We start from the raw sequence: 25,066 nt of genomic DNA, 5'->3' as shown, positions 1-25,066 counted from the left end.
CCTTGAATCACAGACATGAAGTTTATCTTATTATTAATTCCACCATATAATTAAATAACAGACAAAAAAATTCAAGAGGGCATTTAACAATTTGATTTGGGTTAGATCAATCCCACTTATCCAAAAGTGATTTTAAAATATGTTAACCATGATTAAAAGTAAGGATTTAACTTTAGACAAGATGAAATATTAAAAGTTTACTATTTTAAATAAATTTAATATAAAATCCAAATAGGCTCAAGTAATGGTTCGTCCATAGTAGTTGGTACTTTTTTTTAGCATAGCTTATACTTTATCTTACTGTTTAATCAGTTCAATATAAGAATTTTTTCACAAAGCCAGTTTAAAACTCTTAATAACTTCTTTAGAGAGGACCACTATAACTCATAAACTTTTCTGGACAAAAACCAAAAAGTCTTCTTATTTTAAATAGGTTTTCTTGTATTAAATGAGTTTTTGCATATAAAATATAGTATCATATTATTAAGTATTTTAAAATAATTCTAATCTGATTCAGCTGATAAAGCATTATGACAATTTTAAAGTCTTGCTAATAACTAAGATATTATTCCTTTCATAGTATTCCTTTCATAATATTCCTTTGATAGTAATAGTTGTTGGTTTTTATGGTGCTAATTTAATGGTAACTTTAGAGAAAGTGTTTCCTAAAATTCAAGAAATCAACAGAAACAAATAGTAATTTCTCCAAAGCAATTTAGTTTACTTTACAGAATAGGTTATTTTCATGATTTACTCTTTTGATATTTATCATTTCATAGTTTATGTTCACAAGGCAGTTAAAAATAAAAATATGTTATACTAAATAAATGTCTATCTATCCACACAGAATTACCTGATAATCCAGATCACTGAGGTACAGCATGCAATTGACCAGCTTAAGAGAAAATTGGATACTGACAAAATGAAACTCATAGTAGAAGTTAAGGTAATTTACATTTTTCCTAATCAGATTATTATAACATTTATCTTGAAATAAACTATTTGGTGTTTTAACTTTGGGTGTCAATAATATAAGGGTAGCCAGGATTGATTGTATTAAAATTGTTACCTTAACAGTAAAGAGCACAGGTGAAAAAAAATGCAAGAAGAAAAACTAAACCTGTGAAAAGATGCATGATATAATAAAGCCAAAGTAAAATTTAGTAAAATTTTACTAGGAAGAATTAAAGGAAAAGGAACCTGTGAGTCAATATATTCTCAAAAAAAATTTTAAGTAGTTTTCCTGTATTAGAATTATTAAGTCTGATAAACCACTGAACTCTCCTCTGAACCAACATTTAATTTTTCATGGGTAATCATTTCATTTTTTTCTGGTTATTTTCGTATGTATTCTATTATTTAAATATGAATAATGTGTCTTCTACTAGATGTTAAGTTTCCTTCCGGGCAGAGACTATGCCTTAGTTAACTTTGTTTCTCCCATGGGACCTTTTGTATAGCAGATGCTTAGTAGAGGCTTCTGGGCATGCTCTATTTGGTGAGAATTGTGTACAACTAGTTACGTCATAGAAATTATCTGTGAAGTACAGATGTATTAAAAAGCTTTTCTGTTGAACAGAAAAACAGAAGAAGATTATACATTTTCATACAAGTACCCATAGCAAGGCAGGAAAATGAGAACAATAATTATATGAATGCTCTCATTTCTTTATCAGAAACAGCTTTATGACACAGAATAATGACTCCATTCTAGAATTAGCTCTTTTTAAAAAATTTTAAAAAGAAAAAAGAAAATCAGTACTGTCCTGAGTTTCAGATAAAAATAAAAATAAATAAAATTTTAAAATAAAAAAATACAATTAGCACTGTCCAACAGAACTTATGTGATGATAGAAATGTTCTATGCCTGCACTGTCAGATTGGTAGCCACTAGCCACCTATTGATACTGAGCACTTGAAATGTAGTTTGTGTGACTGAGGAACTGAATTTTAAATTTTATTTTAATTTTAGTTAATTTAAGTTTAGTAATTACATATGGCAACTGGCTTCTACTATACTGGACAGTGCAGTTCTAGATTCTTTTTACAAGCAGCATTCTCGAGGCTAAATAAGCCCTGGTTTGGCACTGAGAAGCTTAAAACTTAAAATAGAAAAGGAAAAGAGCAGAGGATAATTTTTAACAAAATATCAATTAAATATGCACTCAAAAAATAATTTGTTCAATGAAGGAAAACTGTCTATTCAATACATGGAGATAAAGCCAATATGTAAACTTATACACTTAATAATTGGGTAGGTAGGAAGCAGTAATAAAAATGCCCCCAGAGGCTTGGATTATGACTCCCCTCATGCTGTTTTCTTCTGGAAAGCATGCACATTACTTGTAATCTTTGTATATTTTAACATTACAAATGTCACTCATGGTTTGAACCCAAATTAGAATTGTTCATACAAAAACAGTAGGGACAAGTGGAATAAGAGGAAAAAAAGAGAACAGAGTTTTCAGCTTATAGGCTGGGGGGAAAAATCCTGTATTTAACCATAGTGCCTGATTGACACATAACAGACATTATTTAAGAAGTTTTATTGATTTCTGAATGATCTCCCCAAAACAGCACTACCTATAAGATTCAGAACTAAGGGACAAAAAAAAACCTAGCCTGAGTCTCTTGCAACCATATTTATTCAAGATAGTATAGCATAAGTAGTGCTTCTCAAAGTTTAATATATCATCTGAGGATCCTGTTTAAAAATGCAGGATCTGACTCAGTAGGTCTGGGTGGAGCCTGAGATTCTTCCTACCTAACAAGCTCCCAACTGATGCTAATGCATCAGACAACACTTGGAATAGTAAGGGCTCTGGTACCAGGTGGTTTGAGTTTGAATCCTGGCTGTACCCACTTCACTTACTAGTTTTTTATCTTGAGCAAGTTACTTAGCCTCTAAAGGTCTCCATTTCAACTGTAAAATGGGGATAAATACTAGTATCTGATTCTGTAAAATTTTTGAAAAAAAAAATAAGAGACTAATACACTTAGAAGAGTGCTTGCCACAGAGTAAACACTATATTTCTGAAATATCTATTCAGTTCCTAAGGGCTAGGAATTAAGGGGTTTTTTTTTGTATTTTGTTTTCTTGTTTTCACTATTTTTTTACACATTGAGAACAACAGGTTTTGAAGTTTAAGCAAAATATAAAATTCTTTCTCACTCTAGTTTTTAGAACAGTTCAATTGTATTGTCCCTATCTATTCATAAACAAGGTTATCTTATAGCATATCTCGCCAGTAGATAAGCATGCTTATTAAACAGCATTCATAATCTACACATTTACTGTAGTAATCCAGTGGGAGTGAAAGCACTGAAGCCAAATGAGAGAAGACAGTTAAAGCGGTTACAAAAACCCTGTTCACATGACAATTATGATGCACTTTTAGAAGGGTATGATGAAGTTCATTTTTGAAAAGTAATTCTTTTTATAGATGAGAAAACAAGCAGTTTCAGATTTACGAACATTGAAAACTGAACTGGCACAGAAAAAAAAATAATACATTTCTACAATCTCAATTAGGTATGTTAATTTAAAACTTTTATTTGTAAAAAAATTTAAATATGTATTTGAACAGATTTATTTACCATTATTCTCCTTGGCAATGTTTTATAAAAAGCACAAGGTTTCTCTTTCTGCACTTTCCATGTGGATATTACAGAATGTTTCAGGAAATATTAGATGTAATATAAAGCAAAATGATGACTGGTTATTTTTAACATTCCAAGTCCTTTACATATTATTTTACAGTGCTAATTTTATAATTTTCATTTTTAATAATTTAATAATCAATAATTTAAGAGCTAATGTAACTATAAAATCTATTTGCAAAGAATAAATGTATATCAATGAATACTAATACATTTGCATGAAAATACAGACTTCATTTAACTTAATTTGTTCATTATCTTAATTAAAAGAAATCTGGAAAAAAAAAGAATGGGGGTATTGAACTTGCATTCTGAGCTATGATAGATATGAGCATCTAAATTTAAATTTTTTAATTCATTTATTTTAGAAATATGAAGACAACAGTGATCCAACATATACTATGAAAATAGTTGATTTTACTCTGTCACAAACAATTGTGTAAATAGGAAATGTAATATTCTCATAACAGATGGTTCAATCATCATGTATTCCAATTTACAGGGGCAAAATGTGCAGGGAAGCCAGGATTTATGTAAATCTAAAGTTCAAAGATACAGATTTTTAATCTGTAATTAGGAACTAATAAAGGCAGCACAATGTTGTTCTTAATTCCCTGGAGAAAGAAAACAGACTGTATTACATTTAGAAAACTTATTTGTATAAAATTGATCTTTTACAAAGAGAACTAGTTGAGAAGCTAATCAGTGTCTTTAGATCATTAAAAGTACAATGCAGCTCATGCCTGTAATCCCAGTTCTTTGGGAACTAAGGCAGGAGGAGTGCTTGAGCCCAGGAGTTGGAGACCCATCTGGACAATATAGCAAGACCCTGTCTCTACAAAAAATAAAAATAAAAAAGATATATTGCAGATGTAGAAAGAAAACTTTAACCATGTAAAGCAAGCTAGCCAAGAAATAAATTATATATGTCCATAAATGAAGAAATATGAATAATTAGAAGTGTGACAGTGAACAGAATCAAGTTCAACTGCAAGTTATTCCCATTATTAAAAATTTTACAAATGAACCTCATAAAAATAATGTAGTTGGAAAATATTAGGTAGTTCTAACTTACCAATTCAAAATATTACTGTTACATTCTTCTATTTTGTGAATACATTCAATCTTCTGGATTCTTTTTAATTCTCACTCACTGTCCAAAGGTTTAGTTCAAGTACCTCAGAGAACATAAATACTATATGGAGTCAGGAAGCAGAAAAATTATTTTCATCAGTTTGATGAATCTAAAGAGGAGACACTACATTGTAGGTTTTAAATTTAAGATTTATTGGAGGGTTGGGGGAAAAGTATAGCACAAACTGCTTTTCAAAGACTAGGTTTTTAAAAACTCTAAGCAAACAATTTCCACTTCAGATTATATATATTTTAAAAATTAGCATTGATTCGTGAGCATATATTTTACAATAATGAAGGGAAATATGGCATAATAAAATTCTGAAAGCAATTTTTCCCAATTAAATTATAGTGTTGAATCATCTAATAGAGGAATATTTAATAGGTAAGTTGACTTGCTTCTTGCCTTTATGTTCCTGGATACTGAGGACATTCGTGTGTATTTTTCAAATTCAAACAATCAAAACATTTATTTATTCTTTAATTTTTTAGTATACCAATAACAAAAGTATATAGCAACATAATAAAAATGCAAGAAACTAGATCTGTTTATACAGATCACTTTTCTAACTCTTAATGGTTTCACAAAAGGTGTTCATCTCTGTAACAGCTTTGGCTTTAAGACTTCCCACATTTCTTCAGTTTGCTGTTTGGCTACAGCATCTCCAGAGTAGTCAAGACAGTTTGCATTCCACATGCCAATGCCCCGTAAGCCATAGTTTTGTATATATGTTGACTTTAAAGAAATACTCTGAGGGTTATCATACCATACTTGATGAAAGTGGCCAGCAGGATCCTATATAAATAAATTAAAATGGAGATTTTATTTAGTACAATTCAGCACCACAGGAAAGGGAAAAATAAAAGAACTATACAGTACAGTAAGAGAGAAAAAAGTTTCCTAAATCCAGTTATTCAAAAAGGATACAATGAAATAAAAATTTTAGGGCGTAACACTTTCCTATTCTATAATTCCATGGTTCTATATTTGATACAAATGGTCCGCAACTTACAATGGTTAAACTTATAATTTTTAGACTTTACGATGGATTTATCAGGGTATTTCATTCATTTTCAACTTATCATACGTTTATGGGTTTATTAGGACACAATACAATCATAAATCAAGGAACATCTGTACTTTCTAGGTATCATTGCTTATGGCACTTTTAACAATGGCAAAGATTACAGAAACGAGCCTCCTAATAGATTCTACTTGAGCTCCTTTTCATGTCCTAAGATTCTTTCCTTGCCCTTAGCCAGGGATTATTCGCCAAGATGTACATCTGAATCACTTGCGGAGCTTTTAAAATACAGATTCCTGGGTCCCACACCACATGAAACCTATTGAATCAGAATTCTCCAGGGTTAATGCTAGGGCATATATTTGTTTTGTGTTTTAATGTTTCATTAGATAATGCTGGTATGCAACCAAAGTTAAGGAGAATCAATGCTCTGGTCCTCTAAAACCAGCTTATGTGCTTTTTGTATTCTCTGTAGTTGCTAGAAGTGTGCCTAGCTAGGAGGTCTACAGAAGATTTTGTTTATGATGAATCAGCCAAATCAAAAGGTAATGGCAATGGAGGAGAAAAGTACATCCTTTTCTAGGTCTTACAGATTCATTCTCAGAGTCTGTTAGGTCTGCACTTCATTGGTGACTTAACATACACCTGATTATGAGCCATAAATTAGATTCTGGTCTTATGCTCACCTTCCACCCTAAAAAGTCCTTCTGCCCAGAATCAACTACCTCTATCTAGTACTAACACAGTCTCTCTCAGGCGGCACATGAGCTATTGGATAAGAGACAAAGGAAAAGGGAAAGGAGCAGATCTAGGACAAAGTGCAAAGGAAGGTGAAAAAGATAGGAGATAAAAAATAGAAAGACCTGTGACTAAAAATAATTTACTTATTTTTATATATCTAGGAAACTCCTTAAAGGCATTTCTGAATTAATGCCAGTAATATTTACAGCAGCACTCCCGGAATTAGAAGAGTCTCTTAAGATGACCACTTTGGGGCTGGGCGCGGTGGCTCATGCCTGTAATACCAGCACTTTGGGAGGCCGAGGCAGGCAGATCATGAGGTCGAGAGATCGAGACCATGCTAGCCAACATGGTGAAACCCCATCTCTACTAAAAATACAAAAAAATTAGCTGGGCTTGGTAGTGCATGCCTGTAGTCCTAGCTACTCTGGAGGCTGAGGCAGGAGAATTGCTTGAACCCAGGAGACGGAGGTTGCAGTGAGCTGAGATCACGCCACTGCACTCCAGCCTGGAGACAGAGCAAGACTCTGTCTAAAAAAAAAAAAAAAAAAAAAGACCACTTTGAAGGAAAATAATTCACCTGGTAAATGAATACACTGCGGCATATTTAAATATAGTAGACTAATTGTAATCAAGCATATCTCAGTCTATATCTTGTATTCCATTCTTTAACATTTTTAGAACTAGACAAAGCCATGCATGCCCTAGTAATAGTTGTGATTCATTATTAAAAGGCAACTTGTAGAACTTGTACTTAAATATGACAGATTATTGAAGATTCAGGGCCAAACCCAAAGACATATACCTTTGAATTTTGCCATCATTCTAGCCAGTACTTTGAGCCTTTTTGATATTATTAAGAAATTCAAATGTCTCAAAATTGTAAAGGATCAAAGGGCAAAAACTAAGCACATGTAAGACTAATTTATGCATGGTTAAGGCATATTTGCTTTCCAGAATATTGAGTCCAAGATGAGCTGCTATTGCTGAAACAGCCCAATAGAGTGATTCTCTTCAAATAAAACAGAAACTTGATTCATGTTGCTATAGAATTTTGCAATTAATAAAAAAGAGGGGGTCAGGCGCGGTGGCTTACGCCTGTAATCCCAGCATTTTGGGAGGCCAAGATGGGTGAATCACCTGAGGTCAGGAGTTTGAGACCAGCCTGGCCAACATGGTGAAACCCTGTCTCTACTACAAATACAAAAATTAGCTGGGTGTGGTGATGCATGCCTGTAATCCCAGCTACTCAGGAGGCTGAGGCAGGAGAATTGCTTGAACCCAGGAGGCGGAGGGTACAGTGAGCCGAGATCGTGCCACTGCACTTCAGCCTGGGCGAAAAGAACAAAACTCCATCTCAAAAAAAAAAAAAAAAAAAGAGGAAGGAGGCTGGGCCCGGTGGCTCACACCTGTAATCCCAGTCCTTTGGGAGGCCGAGGCAGGCAGATCATGAGGTCAGGAGATCGAGACCATCCTGGCTAACACAGTGAAACCCTGTCTCTATTAAAAAAATACAAAAAAATTAGCCAGGCGTGATGGCGGGCGCCTGTAGTCCCAGCTACTTGGGAGGCTGAGGCAGGAGAATGGCGTGAACCCAGGAGGTGGAGCTTGCAGTGAGCCAAGACAGCACCATTGCACACCAGCCTGGGCAACATAGTGAGACTCCATCTCAAAAAAAAAAAAAAGAGGAAGGAAACAGTTATAACTAGATTTTTTTCTAAAGTGGCATTAAATGGCCTTCAATGCTCACCAAAATGTTTCCTGAATTCTAAGACCTAAAGAATGTGTTTCTTCATAGAAACAGAGTAAAAAGGTGGTTACCAGAGGCTGGGAGTGGGAAGAATAGATATTTCAAAGGACACAAATTTTCAATTAGACAGGAACAATAAATACAAGAAATCTACCGTATCCCGTGGTAACTACAGTTAATAACAATGTATTATGCTGAAAATTCCTAAGAGAATGGATTTTAAGTGTTCTTACCATTTAAAAAATGGTATGTGAGGTAATACATAATGTTAAATAACTTGATTTAGCCATTTCACAATGTATAGATATATCAAAACATCATCTTCTACACCATAAATACAGATAATTTTTGCCTGCCATTAAACTTTTTTTTAATTAAAAAAAAAAAAAAGAGGCCAAGTGCAGTGGCTTACACCTGTAATCCCAGCATTTTTGGAGGCCAAGGTGGGAGAATCACTTGAGGCCAGGAGTTCAAGACCAGCCTGGGCAATATAGAAAGACCCCGTCTCTACAAAAAGTAAAAAAATCAGCCAGGCATGATGGCACATGCCTATGGTCCTAGCTACTTGGTAGGCTGAGGCAGGAGGATTGCTTGAGCCCAGGAGGTCAAGGCTGCAGTGAGCCATGATTGTGCCACTGCACTCCATCCTGGGTGACAGAGCAAAACCTCATCTAAAAAAAAGGAGAATGTGTTCCTGAATTTTCACATTCATTAAGGAAAAAACAAGCCACAGATTACTAAGGTCAGGATTACAAAGAAACAGTATATGGTAGTATATACTGTCCTAAGATTCTATGTTATATATTTTTAAATTACAGGCATACCTCATTTTATTGTACTTTGCTTTATTGTGCTTTGCAGATATTAAATTTTTTGCAAATTGAAGGTTTATGGCAACTCTATTGAACAAGTCTATTGGTGCCATTTTTACAACAGCAAGTGCTCATTTTGTGTCTCTGTGTCACATTTTGGCAATTCTTCCAATATTCCAAACTTTTTCATTATTATTATTATATCTGTTATGATGATCTGCAATCAGTGGTCTTTGATGCTACTATTGTGATTGTTTGTGGGCACCATGAACTGCCCATATAAGACTTAATAACAATATTTGGCTGGGCGCGGTAGCACACGCCTGTAATGCCAACACTTTGGAAGGCCGAGGTGGGAGGATCACTTGAAGTCAGGAGTTTCAAACCAGCCTGGCCAACATGGTGAAACCCCATCTCTACTAAAAATACAAAAAATTAGCCAGGCATGGTAGGGCATCCCTATAACCCCAGATACTTGGGAGGCTAAGGCACAAGACTCGCTTACACCTAGGAGGCAGAGGTTGCAGTGAGCTGAGATTGTGCCACTGCACTCCAGCCTGGGTGACGGAGCGATACTCCATCTCAAAAAAAAAAAGACTTAATAACGATATTGAAATTAGACTAATAACCTTACAATGGGAATTTTGCAATGAAGAAAAAGAGGAAGAAAACAGTTATAATTAGATTGTTTTCTAAAGTGACATTAAATGGCCTTCAAGGCTCACCAAAATGTTTCCTGAATTCTAAGACCTTAAACAATGTGTTGGCCGAGTGCGGTGGCCCATGCATGTAATCCCAGGCCTTTGGGAGGCCAAGGCAGGCAGATCACTTGAGGTCAGGAGTTTGAGACCAGACTGGCCTACATAGTGAAACCCCATCTCTACTAAAAATATAAAAATTAGCCTGGCATAGTGGCGGGCACTTGTAATCCCACCTATGTGGGAAGCTGAGGAGTAGAACTGCTTGAACCCAGGAGGCAGAGGGTGCAGTGAACCCAGAGGGCGCCACTGCACTACAGCCTGGGCGACGGAGCAAGACTCTGTCTCAAAAAAAAAAAAGAAAGGAAAGAAAGAAAGAGAAACTAGAATCCCTCTTCCCTAAAATGGGTCATAGAAACCAGAGCCTCTTTTCCCCAAAACCAGCCATAAAGTCTAAAAATGTTACTCTAACCTTTCCCACCACCACCTTTCTGTGTAATAGCTGGCCATAAAGAAATTAAGACCCTCATTCCAGAGAGGTCCTACCCCATACCCATGAGAAGAAATCCTTCACAGAGAGAGGCCAAGAAAACTCTGGACAGTCCTTGCTGAGTTTTTCCACTCAGTCCGTTTGCATTAGCTCATGCCCTTTATTCTGATCACAGTTCTACATAGCTGTCCATACTTCGTTGAACCTAAGCACAAAAATGGACAGTTTTTCCTGTATCTTTGGGTTTTCATTCTGAAACCTCCCATGTCGGGTAGAATCATGATCAAACACATTTTAAAAGGCAGAGATCCCTTTCTTCAAATAATCTTATATTGGAAGAAGATGATGCCATTTAAGACTTTGCTAGCTAGACAGGAGAAGTCAATACCTGGCTTTAAAGCTCAAAGTACAGGCTGATTCTCTTGTTAGGGACTAATGAGGGTGGTAACTTTAAGTTGAAGCCAGTGTTCATTTACCATTCCAAAAATCCTAGGGCACTTAAGAATTATGCTAAATTGACTCTGCCTGTGATCTATAAATGGAATAACAAAGCCTGGCTCACAGCACATCTGTTTACTGAATATCTTAAGCCCACTGCTGAGATGTACTACTCAGAAAAAAAAGAGATTTCTTTCAAAATATTACTGCTCATTGACAATGCACTTGGTCACCCAAGAGCTCTGATGGAGAACACAAGATGAATGTTATTTTCATGCCTGCTAACACAACATCCATTCTGCAGCCCATGGAACAAGGAGTAATTTCAACTTTTAACTCTTATTAATTAAGAAATAGATTTTGTAAGGCTGTAGCAGCCAAAGACGGTAACTCCTTTCATGGATCTGGCCAAAGTAAACTGAAAGCTTTCTGGAAAGGATTCACCATTCTAGATGCCATTAAGAACATTCATGATTCACGTATGGGAGGAGGTCAAAATATCAACATTAACAGGAGTTTGGAAGAAGTGGGTTATAACCCTCATGGATGTCATTGAGGGGTTCAAGACTTCAGTGAAGGAAGTAACTGCAGAGGTAGTGGAAACAGCAAGAGAATTAGAATTGGAGGTGAATCCTAAATATATGACTAAATTGCTACAATCTCATGATAAAATTTGAATAAATGAGGAGCTACTTCTTATGAATACGCAAAGAAAGTGGTTTCTTGAGAATGGAATCTATTCCTGGTAAAATGCTATGAACATTGTTCAAATAACAGCAAAGGATTTAGAATATTCTATAAACTTATTAATAAAGCAGCAGCAGGGTTTGATAGGGTTGACTCCAATTTTGAAAGAAGTTCTACTGTGGGTAAAATGCAATCAAATAGCATCACATTTTACACAGAAATCTTTCGTGAAAGGAAGAGTCAATTGACGTGGCAAACTTCACTGTTGTCTTATTTTAAGAAATTGCCATAGCCACCCCAACCTTCAGCAACCGCCACCCTGATCAGTCAGCAGCCATCAATGTCAAGGCAAGACACTCTTCCAGCAAGCAGGTTATAACTTGCTAAACGCTCAGATGATCGTTATCATTTTTTTAGCAATAAAGTATTTTTAAATTAAGGTATGTACTTTTTTTAGACATAATGCTATTACACACTTAACAGACTACAGTATAGTATAAACATAACTTTTATATGCACAGGGAAACAAAAAATTCATGTCACTTGCTTTATTGCTATATTTACTTTACTGTGGTGGTCTAGAACTGACTCTGCAATATCTCTAAGGTATGCCTGTATATGTAATTGGTTACCATAACTTTTAACAAACTATATCCATGAAACACTGTTTCTAAGAACTGCATGTTTCTAAGAATGCTGTGAAACAAGATTATATGTCAAACAATTAAACTGCCTTATGTATTACAGCACTTCTCAAACCCATTAATATAATGGTTGTTATAAATCTCTAAGAGGGGCGTACAGTATATAGTGTTTTTCTAAATATATTTGGCCATGGCACACGTGTGTATATTTTGCACACATGTGCATCTGTGTGTGTAATATTAACAGTTCCCAGGACAGACTAATATAAATACTGTTAAGGAAAGATAAGATTACAATACACTGTAGTTTCACTAATAGGTATATACTTTCAGTTCCAAAGTTTAGAAAGCTCTACACTAAAGCTCTCTGTGGAGGCATACACATGTATATCAATTATAATTTATGACATGTAGTGTGTTTGCAGTCAGTTTTTTATAAATGGGTACCAGACCATTAATTAAGAATATAAATCCTTGCTGAAATTCACTTATATCATTTTAGTACTCCTTTTAAAGTAACATAATCTGAAATAAATTCAAAGAGGATTTGTACTTAGATTTTTGAGCTGTGGAAGAGCCTTTATAATACTAAAGGTAAATTATGAAAACTATAACTTTTCTTTGCCATTTTGGTATAGCAATTCCTATTAAACACTACTTGACAGAATTGCTAATCATTTAGTGTATTTCTTCAGGTTTCCTTTATGTAATATTTTTGTAAGTTTTGACATTGCTTTAGAATTTAATTATAAAATAAATTGAAAATGATAGTTTTTCCATTGTAAAGTCGATTATGACATGTCTTCTGTTCTCAGCCTCATTCCTCCCTATGTAAGTCTCATCAGAATCTGTAGGCCACTTTGAAATGGAGGCTTTCAGAGACTGTAACCTATTTTGGCCTAAAACCCATTCAAAATCAACAGTCATCCTAACATAATTGTCAACTGTTACAGAAATCCTGTTTGTGATATGCACATTTTTATGGCATCATCTAAATACAAGTGGCCCAAGCAGAGTAGATTCACTATGAGCAAAACTCCAATTGCTCGCCAGGGAACTAAAGTTCCTGATTACAGATTCAAAGACAAGTTTACTCATGTAAATAGCAGTCTGCATGTTATGCCCTAAAAGAAAACTGATAGAAATTCTTGATATCAAACATCTAATTATGAAAATAATTATGAAAACTAATAGAATAAATGCTCATAACTTACGAAAAGTCTTACTTTATAGTTATAATAAGGGGCCTGCTGATCTTTATCCCATAGGTTTCCAGAAATAGAACTATTTATTTGCTTCATGATCATTTTGTAGGGCACCTGACGTCCTGCAGCGTCACTACAAGGAGCCCCCCGGAAAGGGACTTTTGCAATGGTACAAACATGATCCTAGAAATGCAAAAGTGCTCATGTTATATATTATCAATTATGCAATTCTTAAAAGCCAAACCAAAAATATATAAATTATTTAGAAATAAAACATATACCATAGATAACCTGACTATACAGAATAAAGGTTAAAATAAATTTCATTATTAAATGAAAATGTATGATAATCATAAGCTTTCACAGAATTAAGTAAAAATAAATAATTTTTATCTCAAACTATATTTCAGAAATTCTAAAGTTTATATATTTCTAATGAAAACAGAGAGACTCTAAAAAATATAATAGAGAACAAAAATTATGTAACAAATGACTGTTCCTACCTCAGACAGATTCAGGCAGGTATAATCATAACCATACCAAGGAACACCCATTACAAGTTTCTTAGGATTAATGCTCATCTTGATGTAGTCATTATATCCTAGTCAAGCAGGGAGAGAAAAAGCCTATTTGTTTCTCTTCATATGTCAATGTGTTCATGCAAGCTATGCAACTGTTCAGAATCTGTTTGTAAAAACAAGTACATTTATAAAAAACACTAATAGTGTTTAATATGATGTTATAAAACATCCCTTAAGAACCATAAATTCTGTATCTTGCTTTCTAAACCATTTCTCTTTGAATAAGAGAAAACATTCAAAACAATTAAGATCATATTGAAATAAAATATTCATAAAATCTAATTCTAGGAAGAATGACACATTTCAGGAAAGTATGCTAATTGTATCTATTAATTCTAAGACATGATATACTTGATACTCTAGATTCTAAAGTTTCAAAAACGTTTTATAAATCTTAACTTTCTGGCAGTGATCGTCTCAGAGTTTCTTAGAAAGTACAAGTGTTCCATGTTTTGCAAATATTCTGTAAGTAAGCTGGGGATAAGAAATGTGTCATCTATAGTGGGAGGAAACAAAGAGAAAAATGAACAAATCCCTGGAACTATCAGTCCTTTTCTTGCCCAATGCTGCAAAACATGTTTTTCCACCAAGACATATTCACAGATTACCTAGAATGTTCAGCTAAATAACTTTATTACTTTTTAGAGCCTTTAATGTTATTATGTACTATTAAATAACCAAAAATGGGGTGGGGTATGCATCAGTGCCCAAACATATTGGTTTATTTAGTTTGTTTGTTGATTCATTTATGATACAAAGTATCACTATGTTGCTCAGGCTGGCTTGAACTTCTGGCCTCATGTGATCTTCCCACCTCAGCCTCCCAAGGCTTGAACCTTTTATTGATAGAACATAATTATAATGTCTTTCCTGAAACACAGTTTGGGAACTCTCAATTAATAATTACTTCATAATTCTAACAGAATAAGTTATTTTTCAACTTTAAATAGGTATGTGGCTAGGCACAATGGCTCATGCCTATAATTGAAGCTCTTTGGGAGGCTGAGGTGGGAGGATCACTTGAGGCCAGCCTGGGCAACATAGTATGACTCCATCTCCTTAAAAAAATATATTTTTTAAATTAACTGGGCATGGTGGTGCATGCCTGTATACCCAGCTACTCAGGGGGCTGAGGCTGGGGGATCACTTAAGCCCAGGAGGTGGAGGTTACAGTGGGCCATCATAGTGCCACTGCACTCCAGCCTGGGCAACAAAGCAAGACTCTGTCTCAAAAAAAGAAAAAAATGAAAATATTAGCTGGGCATGGTGGCATGCACCCATAGTCCCAGCTACTCAGGAGGCTAAGGCTGATCTTGTGAGGTTGAGGCTGCAGTGAGCCCTGATCGTGCCACTGCACTCCCGCCTGGGTGATGGAGTGAGACCCTGCTCAAAAAAAAAAAAAAAAAAAGAACAAGCAATCTTTTATTTAGTTGACTGATGGAATACAAGCCAATCCAAACTTTGAAGAGGATAATGCAAAGACTATATCATATGAATGACAGGTCAAAAGTACTCAAATTCTAATAGGAATATAATTTTTAATTTATCACAGATACTAAAAGAAGTTAATGCCTATCCTATTAATCATGCAATGAAGGTACCCAACCATATCTATCTTTGCTATTATTTAACACTGGTTATTGCAACAAAAATATCCTGTCAAATTCTAGATCAACATGTGATTTCATGACAAGAATATCGGACCAGAAATGAGAATACCTGATTAAGCCCCAACTATATAATACTTAATAGTTATGCAATCATGAGCAGTTAATTCTTTTTATCTCATCTAGAAATATACCTATACCACAAGATTGTTGGAAGAATTAAGTGAAAATCAAAACTTTAAAACTTTTTGTAAACTTTAAAGCTTTCAATTAAGTGATTTTTACGTTTGAAGCAGGACTTACAATTGAAAAACGTATACATATAACTTAGAAATACTAAGAACATCTTAATATTTTAATTTATAGAATATTATTATTATTATTAATAAATGATCATGTTTAGAGTCTTACCAGTTAATGTCTGATTATAGGGAGCATTTGCTGCTGCAATACATTCTGACCAGATCTGACTTTGTTCATCATAAGACATCACAAAGAGGAAGTCACAAGCATCTGCGATTCCAGTATAATTATAGCATCTTCTGTCTATGTTCTTTGGAGACCAAGCTACATCAAAGGTTACCTGTGGAAAAAAATCTTACTATTTTATGTAACATGATCAAGTGTGCATATTATGTCAGATTTTTAAAATTATATATATATTTTACCTTATACTACACAAGGAAAAGGAACTGCTTACAGTATATGAATGTAGGGTTTGACACACATAGAACTTGAACCATTCTAAGAAATATTTTTTGCTTACACTTGACTGAGTCAGACATATGTTTGGACATACAACGACCAGGAGCAAGACACTATATAGAAGATGGCCTTCGAACTCAAAATGTCTTCAAACGCTAGGCTGGTACCTCAGCTGATTAAAAGAAGCAGGTATAATGACAACAGGGTATGGTGATGCCCCTGAGCAACTAGAGAGTAAAGGCACACTAAAAGAATTCAAATACAAAAGTTTTTAAAATATTGTGCAGGTTAAATATGTCACCTGTTGGCACAACCTGACTGGGTTGCGAGTTTCAGCCCCTGATTCACAATCACCTTATATGGTAGATTTGGCCCAATGTTACAGTTAGACAATAGTGGTGTCTTATGGCCTACAGATAGAGATTAATCAAGTCAAAGTGTTGAATAAATCATTTAAATGATCTTATTTTATGGAAATATTCAAATAAATGTTGAGTATTATCTTTCTTTTTTGGGGGGGATGGAGTCTCACTCTGTCACCCAGGGTAGAGTGCAGTGGCGCAATCTCAGCTCACTGCAGCCTCTGCCTCCTGGGTTCAAGTGATTCTCCTGCCTCAGCCTCCCACATAGCTGGGATTACAGGCATGCGCCACCACGCCCAGCTAATTTTTTTGTATTTTTAGTAGAGACAGGGTTTTGCCATGTTGCCTAGGCTGGTCTCAAACTCCTGATCTCGGCTGATCTGCCGGCCTCAGCCTCCCAAAGTGCTTATAGGCGTGAGCCACCACACCCAGCCTTATCTTTCATTTTGAATAGTGAGCTAGCCTTCAACAAGAATGTGTCTCTTTATGTTTATTGCCTTAACCAAATATTAATTAGCCTTATTTTATACGTGTACAAATGTTCTAAAACTTCATTAAACGTTGTTTTCCCTCCTTAATTAGGCACTCGATAAACACTGATTATTTTAAAAACTGAGATACTTTAGGTAACATTTTTATACTTTGAACAATTTATTCTAGAAAAACTCTTTTTAGGACTTCTTCAACGTTCCCTTTATAATTCCCTGAATATTAGCACTTTACAATTATAAGCTTTGCTCAGTAGTTTTCCTACAAAATAAGTTATGAAATAAAATTATTACATATTTGTTCCTATTTTATCACTGCCTATTACAAAATGAGAGGTATATTATAGTAATAGAGAAAAATAAATGACTACATCTAAGCAAGTAAATTTCAAATCCATTTTGTAAGAGTGTTTTCACCAGGATTTTCTCTCACAGTTAATCTCATATTTTTGAGATGGTACTATTATTATATTAGACAAGAAAGCAAAAGACTTGGGTGCTAGTGTCAGCTGTCTTATAATTAGGTCTGTATGCACTGCTAAGTCAATTAAAGCATCTGAATTTTTCCCACCTATAAAAATGAGGGTGTAGAAAGAACTCTTCAAGGCATTTATTTGTAGCTCTTTAATTCTGTGACCACACTTCTGTAAACTAAAGTTATTATCTGATCTCCAAAACTCATTCCCCTCTCTAGATTATCTAGTCATTTTTTGTTGGTTACCAGTTTAAAAACTTTGGGGCCATTTTCTGATTCTTTCTTCCCTTACTTCCAAAATCTAACCTCACGTCTCCCTTTGGGTGGCATCTCACAGTTGTTCTGCCCCTTCCTATGTATTTATTGTACACCTGCTGATTTAGGATTATGTCATCATCCAAATCCAAACTAAATCCCTTGATACTGTATTGTTCAGTTAGTAGTCCTTACTGATCTTCCTTTCTCTTCTAGTTTTACATACTCCTACAGAATAGTTTCCCCAAACACTGTTTTACACACATAACCCATTACACACAGAATAAAATGCACAGTCCTCAGCCTGACATTCTGGATCTTCCACAATCTGGCCTACCTTTGCAACTGTCCCTCCCACTAATTCACCTAACATGAACTTGACATGTAGCCCAAATTGTTCTCCTCACCTCTCAAGAGATAGAGATATTCCTACTGCAAGGATTTTGCTCAATCTCTTCCTCTCTGCTCTTTCACTACAGCTTAATCAGGATTGTCAAATAGGTTGTTTCCCATATATTCCACACATCAATTCTAACCTATTAGTAATGACTATCTAGAGAATGAAGGAAAAGTTTCTGAGGCCAAAATGTGTAAGAAAGAGAAGGGGTATTGTAGCCTGTATGCCAGGTATTTGCTATTCTTAATCTACATTGTACTCTCCTGACAAGTTGAATTCCATACTGACAGATCTTCTCTATTTGCATAAAACCACAGAAATGTCAGTCCTCATATTGCTTATTATTTTACCAGTAATTCTCAAATTATTTTACCTGTAATTTTCAAATTCATGATGAACAACTCTACCAGAATCACCCAGAACACTTGGCAAAAATACAGTTCTCTAAGCTCTATCCCCCAGACCTACTGAGTCAATCTCAGTGAGATGGTTTGGATCTGTGTCCCCGCCCAAATTTCATGTTGAATCGTAATCCCCAATGTTGGAGGTAGGGCCTGGTAGGAGGTAACTGGATTACAGGGGCAGATTTCCCCCTCCAATGCTGTTCTCGTGACAGAGTTCTCACGAGATCTGATTGTTTAAAAGTGTGTGGTACCTCCCCACTCTCTTTCTCCTTCTCTGGCTGTTTGAAGTGCTGATCCCGCTTTGCCTTCCACCATGACTGTAAGTTTTCCTGAGGCCTCCCAAAAGCCAAGCAGATGTCAGCATTATGCTTCCTGTATAGCCTGCAGAACCGTGAGCCAATTAAACCTATTGTCTTTATAAATTACCCAGTCTCAGGTATTTCTTTATAGAAATATGAGAACAAACTAATAACACTCAGGATATTTTAAACAAGCACTCTCAGGTAATTCTGAGACAGGTTTAGGAATCACTAGTTCATAATACTCATAATGCTCTATACTGGAATACATTTTTAAGCATTCTGTTAGATATCAAGGAGCTGCACCCTGTCTTCAAAAAAACTCATTGTCTAGCCTATTACTTCTTAACTATAATCACCAATGAAACTTTTTTAAAATTGTGGGCTCTGGGATTACCCAAAACCTTTTGAAAAATCATTTCTGGGAGTGAGTTCACAGTGTGCATGTGTGTGTAAAAGTAAACACATTTACTTTTTCTTAAGACCTATGGGTTATCTTGATATGTGGCCAAGTTTGAGGATCACTGATCTGAGTTCACATTATCCTCTGTTACCCATCTGTTGTCTGGCAAGATAGCTTGTGTTGTTACCTTCTGCTCTAATCATGTTCATTATGGCAGTGGGGAAGCACACTGCCTATTGTCATAGCTGTCACAGTTCTGTGTAGTTAGTCCTTTAAGCTTTACTGGGCCTTGGGTGCAAGTAATTCAGAGACTGTGGAGCAAGTGATACACTTCCCCAGAACTACCTCTACACCTGGGTTGTTTCTGTCCTGCATTGGTAAAAGCTGGTTAGGCCCCCCTTGATTTTTGTTCTCCCATTGCCTAACACTTGTGCCTTGTAGTGGGGTAATCCCAGTGTTGTATTTTGATGTGAATAGAGAATAGATTTAGTGCTTTAAAATTCCTTAAATAAGAACACCAAAGGCTCCAGAAAAATTTTTTAGGAAATAAGTGCTGAAACTCTTTCCCATTGCATTACTATAAAACTAAGATTATATTAGTTATACCCTCATGAGTATATTCTGATATGGAAAATATAAGGTTTCCAAAAAATAAATGAGTTTTTACCTGTGATCCCTCAATTTCACGATGGAAAGAGTCTGTAGTTTCTTTGACTAAAGCAGTTAATGCATCATATTCAGGTGATAAACAATTAACTTCTTGCTCTATATCTATATTAATTCCATCCATATATTGTGTTTTGGCCAAATTAAGTTTTTGAGCTATCCAGGATGCTCTGAAAGCAGGATCAATGATATCCTTTAAGGATACATCTCCTGTGGAAGAAGTATATATCTTTTGAACATGTATGCAAAAACATTTCATTATTTTGGAAGACTAAGCCCTTAACTGAAGTTTTCCAAATGGAGAAAGAATATACCAAAGTAACAGAAAGCCATTACTCATGAATCTCCAAAATAACCATTATAAATCATTAGCAAAATTGTTCTGAAGTTAGAAGAAGAAATTGTGGACTATGATTAAGTAAAGGTCATCAGGCTAATTTGGCAGTTAACATTTTGCTCAAAACCATACAGTGGTTTAATTCTTTTAAAAAGATCTGTGTTTGTGAAATGAATTACACAGTATCTAAGATTAATTATAGGATCCTAACAAAAACAGATAAACATAAAAGGAATTTTTTGGAAAGTCTAGACTATAGCAAGTGATACAGATAAATTTCCCAATTGCTGGACACATAGATCTGGAAACAACATACCTTTAAGTACTACTCTGGCTCCTTTTGAATGAGCGTAGCACATCAGTTCTGAGTCATATTTTCCAAATGTTGCCACAGTTGTAATCTGTGACCAATCATAAGATTTCCAAGTTTTCTGTCCAACATCAAACACAAAGACCTGCCAGAACAAGGATAAGCACCATCATTTAAACCAAGAATATTATGCTGACCGTCCAAAATACCATTCATCAAACATCACCATACACCAAACACTATGGTGGCAGTGAGAGTACAAGTGAATAAGACATAGGGGTCCCAATATAATTGGTGGCAGGGGTAATTAGCCAGGCTGGGAAAGAGGGGAAGGATGGGCCAGGAAGGAACAGTGGCAAGTGCCAAGGCCTGGAGGCAGAGACAACATGGTGGTTGCGTAACTAAATATTTAGTATGGCTGATGTCTAGAATTTGGGGAGAGAGCATTAGTGAAGGACCAGAGAGTGGTAGGCCTGGATTAAATCATGAAAGGCCTCATAAGCTCTGTTGAGAAGTTAGTACTACCTTGTTTATCCTGAGGTAAAGGGAGAGAATAAAAGCATTTTTAAAAGGGGAAGGTATGCATTTTAGAAAAATATTTTCAGCTGCAGTGGGAAAAGGATTAAAGAGAGACCAAAAGTGGAGGCAGAATACAGAAACTGTTGGTGGAATCCAAGTAAGAGATGATGGTGACCTCAACTAAAATTGTGGAGCAGTGGAGTTAAGTGAACAGATCTGGAAGATCCTAAGGAGGCAAAATTGACAGGACTTTGTGACTAATCGAATGAGTAATCAAAGGAGAGAAGTTTGATAATACTCAAGTTTCTGGCTACTGCGGATGGAGCCATAAGTACTACATTTACTGTTTTTTGTTTGTTTGGTGAAGCTAGCTTCTTAGAATAGTACCTAGGTCAAATTCTAAGGAACCTGATGTTGTGTTTCTCTGATATTTTCTTCCCACAGTTAATTCAAGAAGCACAGAAGCCTCACTGATTATTTTTATTTTATTCCAAGGCATTAATTCATTGATTTGGCAAATATTTATTGAATTTCCAATAAGGTACAAGGAGAGTATTTTGCTAGGCTCTAAGGAGATAAAGATTAATAAGAGAGACCAGGTCCAGTAAGGAGTTAATTACTTAATTACAATGGTATTAAGGACTGTAGGTGTTACAGGGGGCCACGCCAGCATATAAAGGGGACCTGCTAGCCAGATGGAGCAGGAAAACTTTTCTGAGGACTACACACTTTCGGAGAGGGCTGAAATCAGCAGAATGATGGAAGAGATGTACTTATGGACAAAAGATTGCATTCTCAACTGAGGGAAGGTGAAGCCCAAAGGTCGCTAAACCTCAGGAGAATTCTGAGATTCTGGAACTGAAAAAGGTCAATGTAGGTAGAGCACAGAAATCCTGCAAGTATGTGGAACTGGATAAAACCCTTAAGGTCGGTAGTGGAAAGATTAAGTAGGACTTCCAAGACCACTGAAGATGTTGTATTTTATCTTGGGATCAGTGGGAACCAATTAGAGTTTTAATTCAGGGGATATGCATTACAAAAGAGATCACTGGGTCCTTGTGAGGGGAATGAAGGAGGGAGAGGCAGTGGGGACAGTAGCTGTAAAAGTTAAACCAGGCATTTCTTAATTTTTTTAATCTTTTTTTTTAACTTTTCAGAATTAATTATGCATAACTCATTTTTTCTGCTAAGCAATTGCCCACTGAAATAATAAAAATTCATAATGTGAAATTAAGTGGCCCATTGTTTTCAGACTCATATTTCTATCAAAACTTCTATTTTAGTTCTGATAATTAAGATTCTATTTGTTTAAAAAATACTAAGAGCCTGTGATATAACAGATATCCTTAAAAAAAGAAAAGCTGGGTGAACTAATTGAAAATATAAGGGGAAAATGCCATGTAGTCTAGTTTTTGTGTTTGAAAAACATAGAAAATGCCAGTAGAGAAAAAGACCATTTACCATGAAGATACAAATAAGCATAATTTTGCTTCTTTGAATAGTTGGTTTTCAAAGTGCCCACAGATATTGCCTAACCCACTAAGTATTGGGTACTACAATAAATCTTTCAGATTTTTTTTTTTCTTTTTTGAGACACAGTCTTGCTCTGTCGCCCAGGCTGGAGGGCAGTGGCGTGATCTTGGCTAACTGCAACCTTCTGCCTCCCGCTCTGCCTCCCAGGTTCAAGCGATTCTCCTGCCTCAGCCTCCCAAGTAGCTCGGATTACATGTGCCCGCCACCACGCCCAGCTAATTTTTGTATTTTTAGTAGAGATGGGGTTTCACCATGTTGGCCAGGCTGTTCTCGAATTCCTGACCTCAAGTGATCCACCCACCTTGGCCTCACAAAGTGCTTCTCAATCTCAAAAAGAGATTGAGAAAATTAAGAAATGTCTGGTTTAACTTTTACAGCTACTGTCCCCACTGCCTCTACCACCGCGCTGGGCCTCATGTTGTATAAAACATTTTAATTGGGAGGCCATTATGCTGAAACAGCTCCAACTGCCTTGGATTTCCTGCTTAAGCAAACTCCAGCCCAAGGTCAACAGTGAAAGGAAACTTAAGCTTAACCTATCAGAAACTGCCAACTAACCTCTAACTAGGAATTTTCCACCAAGTCATAGCTAAATAAGGCAAACAGTCATAGCCAACCAAGTAATTATTTTCCTTTGCTTCCCTGTTCAGCCTATAAAAGCCCATGCTACTAAAGCAGACCTCTCTGAACCCCTTCTGGTTTAAGTACTGCCGATTCATAAGTTGTTCTTTGCTCAAATAAAAAAGGTTATCCTACTTTGTCGGAAATCTTTCTTTTAATAAGATGTTAGGTTTCCACACTAGGCAGGTTCTCCATAAACGCTTTCACCATTTTTATTTCTTTTCCTAAGTCATGTATATATACTTTTTTACTGGCATCTAAGTGTTCTGCCTCAGATTAATGTATTAGATTAAGAACTAGGAATCATGCCTATTTCTACAAAAGAATCGTTCTTTGGATAAAGCCTTTGGACCTTCCTGATGTCATCCAATTCCTGCTTTCAGTCATCGAAGTGGGCAGTCAGGTGGTTTTAATATTGCTCCAGAAGGTGTTTGATTAAAGTTGCCAGAAGCCTTACAAATTGTTATGTAGATAGAAGGAAAATGTACTGAAAGCTATTTTTTTTACCACTCTTCATGGGTGGTTTTGAGGTACTTTAAAGGAAAGGGCTAGCAGGTATAGAAAACTAAAGGTAAGCAAAATACTCTGCATTCTAATGTACTGCAGGAGTGCTGAGATTCTTTCAAACGAAATCCTCGTTCTCTTGGAAACTGAGAAATGGATTATCCTACCTTGTTTGCTTTTTACACCCAGAGTGCTCCCGCAGAGGCACAGCAGGGGAATGAAAGGAGCTTGCCTTAGGAGACAGATCTGGTTTGAACACTCGCCTGCGCCTACGCAGGCACTTACAGGCTGTGAGGCCTGAGGAATTACTCAACTTCTCTGAACCCGAGCTTCCTCATCTATAAATTGAAGGATCCGTAAACAGGAAGGCCCTCATCGAGTGGTCAAAGCTGGTTTCGGCGCCCACGGCACCTCTCCTTAGGGCTCCGTTCTACTCTAACTTCTCTTCGTGCCCTGAGGCCCAGACCTAGAGGAGCAGAGGAAGGCGCTGACCTCGAAATCTCGATGGTGGCGAATCGGGCGGCAGAGCTCAGGCTCCGGGCATGGGCAGTCGGTCCCGGCCGCGAGCCGCAGCGCCAGCAGCGCCAGCAGCGCTAGACCTGGGACGCCGCGCGGCGGGCTAGAGAGGAGGCGCCAGCGTCGAAGCTGCGGCCGGGACATGGCAGCAGGTCGAGGGGGCCGGAATGGGTTCCTACCGCCTGGGTGGGCGGGGCCTGCTGCGCGTCAGGGCAGGAAGGGGCGGGAAGGGGCGGGGAGGGGTCGGGAGGGGCGGGGAGGGGTCGGGAGGGGCGGGGAGGGGTCGGGAGGGGCGGGGAGGGGTCGGGAGGGGCGGGGAGGGGTCGGGAGGGGCGGGGCTCCGGGGCGGGCGTGGGAGGTCGGGCTTCGAGCGTCTCCGGGCGCTGCGGGTGGGTGAAGTTAAGTGGCTGCTGGAGCGTCTCGGGGGACAGCCAGTGTCTGCGGCGCCGAGAGGGCCGTTCGTGGACTCAAATGGGTATCACCCCTACCGTTTATAGTCCTCCCAAGTCTGCATCTCGTTTTGTCGTGGCTGGTCGGGTACTCCTTGTGGAGTCTGAAGTTACAAGGGGATTCCCAAAATGGAGAAGTGGGTGTCTTTGGAAGGGCCTACTGAGTAACATGGCCAAAAGACTTTTAGTTTTTAGTTTTTCTTTTGCTACTCAAAAGAAAGCTGGAATACCAAAAATTTTTACTTACGGATTTCAGATCTTAGTTAAGATCGTGGTTTGAATTCAGGCATCTAATTTTGCCTACTCTCCTGTTAAAAATCAAGTTTAACAACCTAAACACAAGGACAAAGA

The 25,066-nt window shown here is 36.7% G+C and overlaps 2 protein-coding genes across 9 annotated transcripts in view; one reads left to right on the top strand and one right to left on the bottom strand.

Annotated features, from left to right (window-relative positions):
- The window catches only part of SPATA1 (spermatogenesis associated 1), a 60,591-nt gene extending 43,257 nt beyond the window's left edge, over positions 1 to 17,334 (top strand). For 3 of the 7 annotated variants that reach the window (XM_054532414.2, XM_024247775.3, XM_054532392.2), the window contains 3 exons: positions 848 to 946; positions 3,444 to 3,532; positions 15,904 to 17,334. In XM_054532414.2, the coding sequence (XP_054388389.1) occupies positions 848 to 946; positions 3,444 to 3,509 (165 nt within the window). In that variant the 3' untranslated portion in view covers positions 3,510 to 3,532; positions 15,904 to 17,334. Of the gene's footprint in view, positions 1 to 847; positions 947 to 3,443; positions 3,533 to 6,294; positions 8,624 to 15,903 lie in introns of those variants that run through there. The other 4 variants (XM_054532416.2, XM_054532399.2, XM_063718685.1 and 1 more) reach the window with 2 other exon arrangements.
- Positions 4,924 to 24,497, bottom strand: CTBS (chitobiase). 2 transcript variants are annotated; one of them, XM_024247777.3, is made up of 7 exons: positions 24,243 to 24,497; positions 20,580 to 20,718; positions 19,928 to 20,136; positions 15,884 to 16,055; positions 13,788 to 13,885; positions 13,306 to 13,467; positions 4,924 to 5,590 (listed from the first exon to the last, which is right to left on the bottom strand). In XM_024247777.3, exons 1-7 carry the CDS (start codon positions 24,408 to 24,410, stop codon positions 5,390 to 5,392), a joined length of 1,149 nt encoding a protein of 382 aa, XP_024103545.1. In that variant the 5' UTR covers positions 24,411 to 24,497; the 3' UTR covers positions 4,924 to 5,389. The 2 variants fall into 2 exon arrangements, with proteins under 2 accessions (XP_024103545.1, XP_054388395.1); XM_054532420.2 differs by lacking the exon at positions 19,928 to 20,136 and having other exon boundaries at positions 15,884 to 16,069; positions 24,243 to 24,465.
- Between the last annotated feature and the right edge of the window lie 569 nt (positions 24,498 to 25,066).

The sequence above is a fragment of the Pongo abelii genome, chromosome 1, assembly GCF_028885655.2.
Source record: "Pongo abelii isolate AG06213 chromosome 1, NHGRI_mPonAbe1-v2.0_pri, whole genome shotgun sequence".
Lineage (NCBI taxonomy): Eukaryota > Metazoa > Chordata > Mammalia > Primates > Hominidae > Pongo > Pongo abelii.
The sequence above is the reverse complement of the archived record's forward strand: the minus strand, read 5'-3'. Positions and strand labels throughout refer to the sequence as shown.

Bases quoted from the DNA above. Each gene is read 5' to 3' on its own strand.
- CTBS (XM_024247777.3), bottom strand. From the start codon at position 24,410: ATGTCCCGGCCGCAGCTTCGACGCTGGCGCCTCCTCTCTAGCCCGCCG. The intron at 13,468-13,787 runs GTAGGAACAGTC...TTGCATTTCTAG, and splicing joins CCTGCCTGAATCTGTCTGAG to GATCATGTTTGTACCATTGC. The intron at 5,591-13,305 runs GTAAGACTTTTC...TTATTTATATAG, and splicing joins CCCCTTATTATAACTATAAA to GATCCTGCTGGCCACTTTCA.